Source organism: Pristis pectinata, chromosome 3, assembly GCF_009764475.1.
Source record: "Pristis pectinata isolate sPriPec2 chromosome 3, sPriPec2.1.pri, whole genome shotgun sequence".
Lineage (NCBI taxonomy): Eukaryota > Metazoa > Chordata > Chondrichthyes > Rhinopristiformes > Pristidae > Pristis > Pristis pectinata.
Genome location: NC_067407.1, coordinates 30,441,534 through 30,454,185, shown reverse-complemented (window position 1 = coordinate 30,454,185; position 12,652 = coordinate 30,441,534). Strand labels below are relative to the sequence as shown.

Sequence of the window (12,652 nt, the reverse complement as noted above, 5' to 3'; positions counted from 1 at the left end):
TGCCTATTTCTGTGCTGTACGGCTTTATGAGCATACAGGGAGGCCATCAGTCCCCATCATCCAGAACATTGGGAGGCCAGCAGACTATGTCAAACAGCACACTGTGAAACCAGCAGACCACATTATCCAGAATACTGGGACACCAGCAGGATACATCATGCAGAATGCCATGGAGCCCAGTGAAGACCTACATCATCCAGCACACTGGGAGGCCAGCAGACCACTTCACCCAGCACACTGGGAGGCCAGCAGACCACTTCACCCAGCACACTGGGAGGCCAGCAGACCACTTCATTCAGCACACTGGGAGGCCAGCAGACCACTTCATTCAGCACACAGGGAGCCCAGCAGACCACTTCATTCAGCACACAGGGAGCCCAGCAGACCACTTCACCCAGCACACTGGGAGGCCAGCAGACCACTTCACCCAGCACACTGGGAGGCCAGCAGACCACTTCATTCAGCACACTGGGAGGCCAGCAGACCACTTCATTCAGCACACAGGGAGCCCAGCAGACCACTTCATTCAGCATACAGGGAGCCCAGCAGACCACTTCACCCAGCACACTGGGAGGCCAGCAGACCACTTCACCCAGCACACTGGGAGGCCAGCAGACTTCACCATCAGGATGCTGCGAGGCCAATGAAGAACTACATCACCCAGAATGCTGGGAGGCCCAGAGAAGGAGTACGTCACTTAGATGTCTGGTCGCTTTCTGTAGCAACGCCCATCGAGTAAGTAAGGCTGAAATCTAAGTTATCGTTGCACTGTTTCAGAAGGACGGCTGATAACTTTGTTATCAAAGATGATAAAAAAATACTTTTATTAAAGAATACAGTAAACCAGGTTCATTTAGTAGTTTGTTTAACAGGTCCTTTGAAGCCGGCGGTTGCACAGACGCCCTGGCGTGGCCAGGACCCGCGGAGCTGTCAGTGGAGGCCTGCGGTGTCGGCAGGGAACCTGGAGCGGGAGCGGCGCCGTCCGTGCAGCCCCGAGCCTCGCCAGACCGCCATTGTTATCGTTCAGTGTGTGCGTGTGATTTTTTTCCCCCAGAAAAGGTGAACGATGAGTCGCTCTCTCGTAATTTAACGTGAAGTGGGTGAGCGAGGTGGTGCGGACGAGGAGGCGGACACAAAGGAGATCGGAGGGGCTGCTTCAGCTGTTACCCTGAGGTGGAGGGAAGCGGGAGCTGGAACAGGGTCATCCTGACTGTCATCAACCCCTCCCCTTCCCCACCCCCTCCATCTCCATCTCTACAGGGCTATTACTAAACCGAAGAGAGAGAGAGAGCAACAATAGTGATATTCTTCCTTCGCAGCCCGGTTAAAATGGATCGTGAAAGAGGAGAGAGCGAGGATAATTTGGATTACTCGGTTGCAAATGTGGAAAAGGTAAGGTTACACGTTTTCATTGATTTATACCGCTGTACCTTTCGTCATCCTATTTTGGTTTCAGTGATCTCGCCGAGACATGAGAACACAGGTATATTTAAACCATTTGCTGGCAAACGTACGCCGTATCAGTGGTTAGTCATAAATGGAATAAAATAAAGAATAATCGTGTTTTGCATTTTTAGTAATACGAAAGATTGTAATCTTTATTTCCGCGTGTATTTTGCAAGTTACCTTGCATTTTTCAGTTCGTCAGAGAAATGGTGGGTCATGCCTGACAAACCAGATTAAATTATTTTGAGGAGGTAGTGATAGGTATGTTTATGGATGTTATTTAAATGGATTTACGGAAAGCATTTGCCAAAGACTTGTAATAAGTGACTGTAAATGAGAGTTGAAACTTGTAGATTTGAATGTGTTCTTAAACACCAGGCTGGAAAATTGGTTGAATTGCAGGACACAAGGAATAGTGCTAAGGACAGCTCAAAAGTGGGTCCCTATGAGGTGCTGTGGATTATCTTCAGCCAAAAGGAACACCCCCACAATATGTTACCTCTTGGCCTGGTACATCCCTCTCTACTTTTAGTATCAAGCCAGGGATCAATCCCAGCTCAATAATGAGTGCAGATGGTCACATTGAGAGCAGCACCTGGCATACCTAAAGATGAGGTGACAGCCTAGTAAAGCTGCGACTTGGGACTAGATTTTGCTGAACATCTTACTGTCATCAAAGTTAAGCAACTGTACAACCAGTAGATCAGTTTGAAGCTCTGTGGTCCTGCCTTCTGTAAACCTGAATGCTTCTGGATAGTTAAATATCCATTTGGAAGTGGAGGCTCTGAGAATATTCCCATCCTCAACGATGGCAGAGCCTAAGATATGAGTGCTAAAGACCAGGCTGAAGCATTTGCAATCATGCTTAACTAGAATTGTCAGATGTATGATCCCTCCCAGCTAACACCTGCAATTCCTGCCTTTACAGAAGCCAAACTTAGAAAATTAGATTCACTCCAAGTGTCATAGAATCCTAGTCATTCAGCATGGAAACAGACCCATTGGCCCAACTGATCCATGCCAACCAAGATGCCCATCCAAGCTAGTTCCATTTGCCTGGTTTGGCCCATATCCCTCAAAACCTTTCCTATCCATGTACCTGTCCGACTGTCTTTTAAAAGTTGTTATTGTACCTGCTCTACGACTTCCTCTGGGCAGCTCATTCCATATATATACCACCCCTGCCTTTTTAAAAAAAAAGCTGCCCCTCAAGTTCCAATTAAATCTTTCCCCTCTCGCCTTAAACTTCAAACAAACGGTTCTTGGTTCTTGGGGAAAAAGAACTAGGGAGCATAGGTTTAAGTTGAGAGGGGAAGCATTTACCCTGTCTATGCCCCCTCGTGATTTTATACACCTCGATAAGATCACCTCTCAGTCTCCTATACTCCAATGAATAAAGGCCCCTAGCCTGTCCAACTGCTCCCTATAACTCATTCCCTCGAATCCTGGCAACATCCTTGTAAATCTTTTCTGCACTCTTTCCAGTTTAAGAACATCTTTCCTATAGCAGGCTGACCAAAACTGAACATAATACTCCAAGTGCGGCCTCACCAGCATCTTGTCTAACTGCAACATAACCTCCCAACACCTGTATTCAGTGCCCTGACTGATGAAGGCCAGCATGTCAAAAGCCTTTTTCACCACTCTGTCTACCTGCAACACGACTTTCAGGGAACCATGTACCTGAACTCTCAAGGTCTGCAACACTCTCCAGGCCCCTACTGTTTACTGTGAAAATCCTATCTTAATTTTACTTTCCAAAATGCAATATCTCGCACTTATCTGAATTAAACTCCATTTGCCTTTCCTTGGCCACTTACCCAGCTGATAAAGATCCTCTGTAATTTTTGATAACCTTCTTCACTGTCAATGATACCACCTATTTTAAGTGATATCAGGAAATGGCTGAGACAGGATACAGCAAAAACTATGGAGCCGGACAATGATCAAGCTGTAGCACTGAAAATGAGTGTATGCTCTGGAGCTAGCTGCGCCTGTAGCTAAGCTGTTCCAGTTCTGTTGCAGGAATTATGTCTACCTGACAATGTGGAAAATTGGCAAGGTATACACAAAAAGCAGGAGTAAACCATTCTGGCTAATTTCTGCCCTGTCAGTAATTGGTAGATGGCAAGTAACATATATGCCACAAAAGTGCCAGGCACTGATCAACAAGTGTGAGAGAGAGTCCAACCACTATCCTTGACATTTAGTGGCAATATCATCTCCAAGAGCTTCATCATTAACATCCTGGCGGTGCTTATTGACCAGAAACTCAGTTGGACCATAAATATTGTGAGTACAAATGCAGGTATGAGGCTGGGTATGCTGCAGTGAGTGACTGATTTTCTGAAACCCCAAAACCTTTTTCATCATCTACAAGGCACAAAGATGAGTGCAGCTCCAAGAAGGTTTACACTGCACTATCCAGGACAAAGCAGCTTACTTGACTTGGTACTCTAACAACTACCCTAAACATTCACTCCGTGTGCACAGTGGCTGCAGTGTGTATCATCAACAAAATATACTGCTGTTACTGCAGTTTTTACCACCAACAAAAGCAACAGATGCATGGAAACCCCCCTACAACCCCCCCACCCCCTCCATGCAGGTGTCCTTTCAAGTCGCACATCATCCTGATTTGGAAACAGTGCCATTTCTCCTTTATCTTGCTAGTTCTAAACAATAGCATGCTGGGAGCACCTTCATCAAAGGGATGGCAAGGGTTCAAGAAGGTACTCACTACTAGCTTCTAAGGGTATTTGGGATGAGCAATGAATTTTAACTTTGCAAGTGAAGCCCAAGAGGCCAAAAAATTAATGAAATAAACAAAAAAATTAGCTGGATTACTTTTGGGGTGTTGTAAGGTTTTGTGTAAAAACTGCAACTATTAGCTGCTTGTAAATGTTGGCATACGAATTCACTTAGCCAATTCTGTCACATATGCACAAGTAGCAATATAAACACTATTAAAGGAGCCATTAGATAATATCCTTAAAATCTAATGGTTCCTTGAATTCTGTTTATATTGCCACTTGTGCCACTTAGTAATAGCTTTAAGTGAATAGGCAAAATTGTGGTAAACATGAAGTCATCCACTTTGGATCCAAACAGGATATAATGATGTACTTTCTAAAAGGTGGAAAGATGGAAACAGTGGAGATCCAAAGAGGCTTTGCAATCGTGTACAAAGCAATAAAATGCCATTAAGGGATGATTAAAAATCATCTGTCAATGGAATGAGGCCCTTTTATATCTGGAGGACCAGAATAGAAGGGGTAGAAGTTGTGCTATAGGTTTATGAATCCTTTTGAATACTGAAACTAGATCTGTGCACCATAGCTTAGAAAATATATTATTCTCAGAGGAAATTTAGTATAGACTTATCAGAACAGTATCTGGCCTTTTGAAGGATTGCTGTATGGGAGATTGCACAAATTGGAGTTGTATTTCTGGAATGGGAAAGGTTAAGGGGCGACTTGATGCAAGTTGTCAGTATATTAAGGGAATCAGAGAAAATTATTCTGTTGCTTGTGAAATCTAGGACTACGTGGCATGATGTCTGAAAAGGGAACAAGCCTTCTACACAAGTGGCAATAGAAATTTAGAACTTTCATTTTGAAATAAACAACTGATACTAAATTAATTTCTGACTTTAAAATTGAAATTTGTATATTATTGTTATTAAGAGATTAAAAAGTGGGTAGACAGGCACTGGATCTCAGATCAGCCATAAAAATGAATGATAGATGTGTCAAATGATCAACTTGCATTCCCACGTTATTATTTAATGGTATTGCAATCTTCCTCCAGTTTATTATTAGATCAATTATTGTAGCTAAGCTAGGTATAACAATGGCTTTAAGAACTTTTATTCTAATATGTTACAAAGATAAAGCTTTACATATTGTTGGTATTCTATTTCTAATGCTTATATAATGTTTCAGACTGGAGCTTAAAACGCTTAGCTTGGATTACCTTAGGAGAAAATATACATTTGCCTTTTTCTCAGAAAAACAACATTGATATTTTGTAAAGGCACATTGCGCAAGAAGTTTGTTGATTTGCATGCCTGTGTGTAAATCAAAACATGGTAAAGATATTTAATAGTGGGCCATTCTTTAAGATGTGGATCTATTTGTCAACATCACTAGTTCTTTCTGTGAAATTGATCCTATTATTTTCCAGTCTACAAGTTAAAATAAAATCGTTTGAATTTGTATGATTGCAGAAACAGTTTCTCTAAAATCAAAGGAATTTTACTAGCTTGGCCTTGAAGCCACTCGTAAAAGCAGAAAATGGGGTAAATGTAATCCCACCCTTGGGATGTGAAGCAATGGGAAATTGAGGTCTGGTATGTCTGTTTTAAAACTAGGAAAGTGTACTGAGACCAGAATGAATTTTAAATCCCTCTCTTGAGGGTCTACAATTGCCCTTAATCACAGTTGCACACTTTTGTGTGGTGCTCTGAATGATGAACTTAGTAGGTTTGCCTTAGAATTGCACTTGAACCCTGAGCCTGACTGGAATGAAATGGAACAGTAAATGTTGTAAATACTAAGCAGGTCGGGCAACATTTGTGGAGAGAAGTAGAGTTAATGTTTTGAGTCAAGATGCTTCATCAGAACTGAGTCTGACCTTTGGAACTAATTTCTATACTAATTTGCTTTGGTTAACAAGGATTGCCAAATCTGAAAGCCCATTTTAAAGCAATTTTTAAAAAAAAGTCAGTGATCCCATTATAGTTGACTAAGTTTGAAGGATTTGCAAGATAATGGATAGCTAGAGAATTTATGAGCAACAGAAAATTCTATTTACAGCTTTAATACAGAAGAATATTTCAAAGCCATTGAAGCAAAGCAAATGTTGGGCAAATAAAACTGTTTTAAGGAGAGTCTTGAGAATGGACAGGTGAAAGTGCTTATTAAGGGAGTTCCAGAGTCTAGGTAGCTGAAGGCATGTGGGAGGAATTGAGGCCAGTGTTACAAGAATAAAGTCTTATAGTGTGTAGCTATTGGGTAGATGGGCATATTTACAGGCAGTTGGATTCTTCAGGGGTCTGTGTTGGGACTGCTGCTATTTTGATTATATATTTATGACTTGGATATGGGGTAAAAGTAACATTCTCAGATTTGGGAATGTGGTAAATCATGAGGATGATGGCAATAGACTCCAAGAGGATATAGGTTAGCATACTGGGTAGACAAATGGCAAATAATCCATGAAGAAGTACGGAGTGTCTCACTTTAATAGAAAGTATATGGAGATACAATCTAGATTAAATAACACTTTAGTAAACATTTTCATGTTTTGTTTAGGTAAGGTAAATAGAAGGAAGCTTTTCCTAGTAGGTGTTTCGAGGATTGAAAGGTGGGGGCGGACAGGCAATGTGAGGAAAAACCTTTACGAAGAGTAGTTGTGATCTGGAATTCACTGCCTGTAGAAGTGATGGAGGCAGAATCCTTCTGTACAGTAATAATTATATGATTCTATGACTTTTGGATCCATGTTCCTTTAGTCTGATACTGGCAAGACTGAGACCATTGTCATTGTGTTGAACAACAAAAGCTAAGGACTTGCCACTGCTTCCTGGACTGACCTAAGAAGATTTCTTTGTACTCTTTAGTACCAAGTCATCTAATTTCCCTTCCTGGCTGCTGGCAATATAAATGATTCCTTCTCCTTGGGCACTTTGTCCCTTTTCGAAACATCAGTCTAGTTCTCTAGACTAGATTGCTTTATGGAGCACCTGTGCTTTGTTCACAGTGGCCATCTTGAGCTCCCAGTTGCATGCTATTTCGACTCCCTTTCCCATTTGCACATTGCCATGCCTGCCCACGGTCTTCTCCCCTGTTAGGGTGGGGCCAAATGCAAACTAGAAGAATAACACCTCATTCCAACTGGGTAGTCTAAAACCCAACGGTATGAATGTTGAATTTTCCAATTTTGGGTAACCCACACTCCCTTTGTTTTCTCTCTCTTGGTCTCTCTTCTGATCCACCCAGATTTTCTCTGACCTCCTCCCCCCACCTGGTTCCACCTGCCTATTGCCTACTCACTTAACCAACTGGGTCTCCTGCCTCTCTGCCATCTGGTTCCATCTGCCCATTATCCCTCCCTTATCTAGTTCCCTTATTACTCTCCTTATTCCAGCATCTGCAGCCCAGCCTCTTATGACTCCAACTTCCAGCCTCTGTCTACCTCTATACTTCCCCGGTCTCCACCCCTCCCTTTTCTCTTCTTGTCTGTTTCTAGCTAACAACCACCAGCCACCATCCCCCTCCCCCATCTGCCCATCATCCCCTCCTCATTTGGTTCCACCTATCGCTTGCCAGTCCCTGCTTTATCCCTCCTTCTCACTTCTTTATATTGGCTATCTGCCTTCTACACTCAGTCCTGAAGCAGGGTCTCAATCTGAAATCTCAGCCATCCCTCTGGCTCCACAGGTGCTGCCTAACCTGCTGAGTTCCACTAGCAGTTTGGTGTTTTTTTTTGCTCCATATTATACCATCAGTAATCTGTTGTCTCTAATTATCTGATTTCTTTGCTTACTACTATTGTGAACTTGGCCTCCCTTACCAATAATCCTGGAATGGATTGCCTCAAGTTTCTGGGCATTTTTCTTGAAATTGTGTTTCAGTCAGGGGGTTCTACCTCTGCTGTAGAGCTGAAACAACCCTAAACAGAGCCCCCATCAACATTCTATAAGATTATATCATTTTTACCTTCTCTGTTGTTTTTGATGTGGCTGACCACCATATTACCCACCAGTGCCTCTTTTCTGATGTGCAGTTCAGTTGGATTTGACTTTGTTGGTTCCAATCACCTGCTACCAACACATTTCACCCACTGGCTATCACCACCCCCACCTGACCTTCACCTCTTTCCTAATAGTTCTCATTATCACCTTTCTTACTTATCAGATTCCAGCACTGGTAGCCTTTGTGCTCCTGCTTATCAGCCTCCATCTATCATCCACCTGCCTCTATATCCCAACTCCACCCCTCCCCGGCTTGATCTGTCTGTCTCCCTTGGTCCATCAATCACCTCTGACCCTTGTCTCACCACTCTCCCTCTCCTTTTTGTATTGGCTATTTCCCCTTATCATTCTGATGCAGGGTTTTGACCTGAACTGTCGACAATTCCTCTCCCCCCTCCCCCACCCCCCAAAGCTGCTTGACCCACTTGAGTTCCTCCAGCAGATTGTTGCTCCAGATTCCAGTATCTGCAGTCTCTTGTGTCTTCACTTTTAGCTGTTGGGTTTAGCAAGAGCATTTTGAACAAAGTTTTCTTTTTCTATTACACAATCACTATCTCCAGATAGTGTTGCCAGCATGAAATCATTGTAGCATAGGAGATCAATTGCCCAAATTCAGACAATGCCAGCTATAGGGCTATCTAGTCTGATCCGTTCTACTATTCTACATGCAGAGCCCTGAAACTTTAATTCCCTTAAGTACCTATACAATTTATTGCTTCCACCACCCTTATAATCAGAAGGTTCCAGTTCACTCATGGCACTTCATTTCTTTAAAAAAAATCTTCAACACACCCCTTGTACCTGCCCTTGTATCTCATGCCCAAGGTCATAAAACTGTGTCTCTTGGTCCTTGACCCATCCGCGAATAGGCATGTGTTATAATCTTATCCGTCTGTACAAAATCTCTTCTCATTCTCCTTTGTTCCCACGAGAACAATTTCAGCTTCTCTAACTTATCCTTCTAGCTAAAATTCCTCAATCTTGGAGCCATTCTCGTTTTCAAAAAAAAAGTCCAAAAGTTGCAAATTTTGGAAATCTGAAATGAAAACAGAAAATGCTGAATATTCAGCATTTGTGGAGAGAGAAATGGAGTTTATGTTTCAAGTCAATTTATCTTTTGTTAGAGATGGGGGGCGGGGATAGATATAATACATTTTTATTTGGCAGAGAAGGGGGACATATTGCAGAGTAGAAACATCTTTTGATGAGGTGGTTTACCAGGAAAGACTACTGAAGCAGGTGGAGAGGGGACTGAAGTCTTTGAGGCAGCTGATATATTTGAGGAAAAGAATCAAAATGGGGGGGGGGGTGAAGAAATGATGTTAGACTGTGGGATACAGATGCAGTAGAAATAGTCAGCTTATCAGGCAGTATCTATGGAGGATGAAACTGAGTTAACTGTTCAAGTCAATTATCTTGCTCAGAAATGACCAGTTCTGACAAATTGGAAAGACTGAATTCAAAAATTGTGATTAATCAGTATGATTAATACTGTGCCAAATTGGAAGAAGAGATGCTGGGTTCATTGGAATAGTGCAAGAGGCGAAAAACAGAAGTCAAAGTGAGGTGGAGAGTTAAAACTGGTTTAGGATCACCCTTGCAGACTAAATAGAAGTGTTTTGCAAAATGTTTTTCCAATTTGTGTTTATTTTCCTTAATGTAGAGGTGAGCACTGAATGTAATATACCAAATTGGAAGATATACAAATAATTTGCTGCTTCACCAGGAATGAGTTCTTTAAAACAGGAATATGGTTCCCTTTGTCTTCACCTTTCAGCCCACCATATTCAATGCACCATTTTCTTTCATTTCTGCTCCTTATGACATATCTTGCCTTCCCCCTTCAGAAATCTGAAGGGCCTCTTCCCTCTGTAATTTCCTGGTTCATTCTTGCATGATTACCATCGGCCACTCTTCTTTTCACAGCATCTTCCCATGCAACAGCAGGAGATGGAACACTACCATCTTACCTCTTCCCTTATCACCATCTAAGTTATTTGTGCATTACATGCACACATGTATACAGTTACCCTTGTGGAACACCATCCTCCAGTTTAAAAAAAAGCAACCATTTACAGCAGTTGCTGCTTTCTGTCCTTGATTTTTATTTTAATCCAAGCTGTTGCCAATTATACCCAATTAAATGCAGCATACGACAAACCACACCAGACAATGACTTTGGCTATTAACTGTATTTCTTTATAAATCATGATTAATTCAAACAACTCAAAGATTCATTACGGTATTGCCAAAAAATCTTCATTAACTCTTTAGTTACACAAATCTTTAGTTAGATTCACAACTTCCAAAACTCTCTAATTATGTTCAGATATTACCTGCTGTAGATGTACCTGGCCAGGTTCGATGTAGCAAGTTTCTCTCTGAGTCAGAAACTTGGTGTTGTCTTCTGCAATTGTTGGTCTTCAAAGTTATTGCTATTAATCAGCTCATGAGGCATCTTTTTATATTTCTTTGTAAACTTTCCAGATGTTGCTTTGATTTTATAGCAATTACATGGCTATAAGTCGACTCCTTTTCCATGTATTTACTTGTTGCTTTGATATGTTCAAATTCCTGCTGGTTCCCATAATCACCTTAGCCACCTGGTCTGCAATTATCAGAGATTAGACCTGTACAATACTGTCCCTGGTACACAGTATCTCAAGATTGTCTGTGTTTCTCGGTATCAGAGATAGTGGGGGAAAATGTTCACAGCATTGTAAAGCTGTCCCAGGTGGAAAATTACTGCAGCTACTTTCTCCCACTGACACTAACCAGATGTCCAAATGTCAGTATGACCCTACTTCTCATCGTCCCTTCAGCTTTATGCTGACCAAGTTTTTCTTGTTTTCAATTCTTCCATTTAACTCTTTCTTCTCTCCTTGACTGTCTACAATGTTGACAATGACTTTCCTATTTCATAGTCTTAATTTTGTAAACCTATCTTCTATGAAGTGCTTTGTCAAATACTTCCTTAAAATCTATGTAGACAATGGCTACTTTTGATTCTGAACTTTTGTTCAGCCTTCTGTTAATCTTCAAATCTTTCCAAAATTTGAATTACATAGGAAGAACCTTGTTATCTCCATCCCTCTTCCCTATTTGGGATCCAACTCTTTATACCAGGTGAGAACCATTTTAAGGGTGGCCAGCTTTTCCATTACCATCACCATTTATGCTTGTATTGATAATTTCTCAGCATTCACTTTCCTAATAAATGCTGACACAAAGTACTCATTAAACATCTCCAACTGTGTATCACCTTATTTGTCCTTAATAGATCCATTTTCATCTCATTAAAGTTAGCCTCTTGCTGTTTAGAAGTTCTGCTTTAGATTATTAATGAAGAAAGGAAAGAACCTATCTAAATCTTATAATGATTGCCCTTAGCTGAAGTGTTCTGTAATTGGTGCATGATCCAAATAGCCTGCTCTTTCCCTAGCACCAGATCCAGAAATGCCTCCTTCCTTGGTGGACTATGAGCATACTAGTTAAGAAAGTTGTCCTGAACACATTTCAGAAACTCTTCCCCACTATCCTCTCTTTAACAATAACTAACATCTGTTGCTTTGTCCCAAGCTGTCCATCAGTCTAGCAAAGTAAAAGCCAGACCTGATAGTGTTTCCAGAATGGTAAGTATCGCCCAACCTCTTCCTTTGGCATCTTGGAGTAGATTTTGTTCTATCAGATATTGAGACATTGATATACAGTTGGATGGAAGTAATTCAGGGACTCTTCATGATTGCATCTGAATCCCACAAAATTGCATTATCACAAAACAATCAAGCCACCAAGTCCCAATAAAAGTAGTTGAAAGACCAGGCTTGGGGCAGGTGGCAAGTGAACCAACATGAACATATTTGGCAGTGTCTTTTTATTGCAGATGAATTTGTTTCTAATATTATTGGGAGTAACTGGTGAATGGTACTTCTTGAGAACCATTTTTTTTCAACCATGAGGACATTCCATTTTGGTACTGCCATTATGCTAAGTGGAACAGATTCAGAATTGCCCTACTAGCTGCACAGAACTGTATATCTGTGAGGTGCTATGGGCCATCAAGTGTGGAGTTATCTTCCTCTCTAGCCTGTAGTCTTGAAAAATAGGGGGAAAAAAGGACAGTAGTCTAGTTAGCCCTCCTTTTGTTGGCAAAATGCTGGAATTCACCATTACAGGTATAGTGCTAACAGGGCACTTAGGAAATATGATACAGAAGGAAAAATGATGTTGATAAATCCTGAATTTTTGTCAAGGATGTAACCAGCAGATTACATAAAGAGGTACTAGTGGATGTGGTTTATTTGGATTTTCAGAAGGAATTTGGAAAGGTTCCACAGAAAAGATTCTTGCATAAGATGACAGGTAATGGAGTCGTCGTTAATGTAGTAGCAACACAGCAAAGAAAAAAAGAGTAAACAGTTCATTTTTAAGTTGGCAGGCTGTTATTAA

At 41.4% G+C, this 12,652-nt stretch overlaps 1 protein-coding gene across 2 annotated transcripts in view; it reads left to right on the top strand.

The window, feature by feature from the left end:
- Positions 1-881: 881 nt before the first annotated feature.
- ipo13b (importin 13b) overlaps positions 882-12,652 on the top strand; it is an 87,150-nt gene continuing 75,379 nt past the window's right edge. Inside the window, exon 1 of one of the 2 annotated variants that reach the window (XM_052012586.1) lies at positions 882-1,392. In XM_052012586.1, coding sequence (XP_051868546.1) covers positions 1,330-1,392 — 63 coding nt within the window. In that variant the 5' untranslated portion in view covers positions 882-1,329. The remainder of the gene's footprint in view (positions 1,393-12,652) is intronic. The other variant, XM_052012587.1, reaches the window with a different exon arrangement.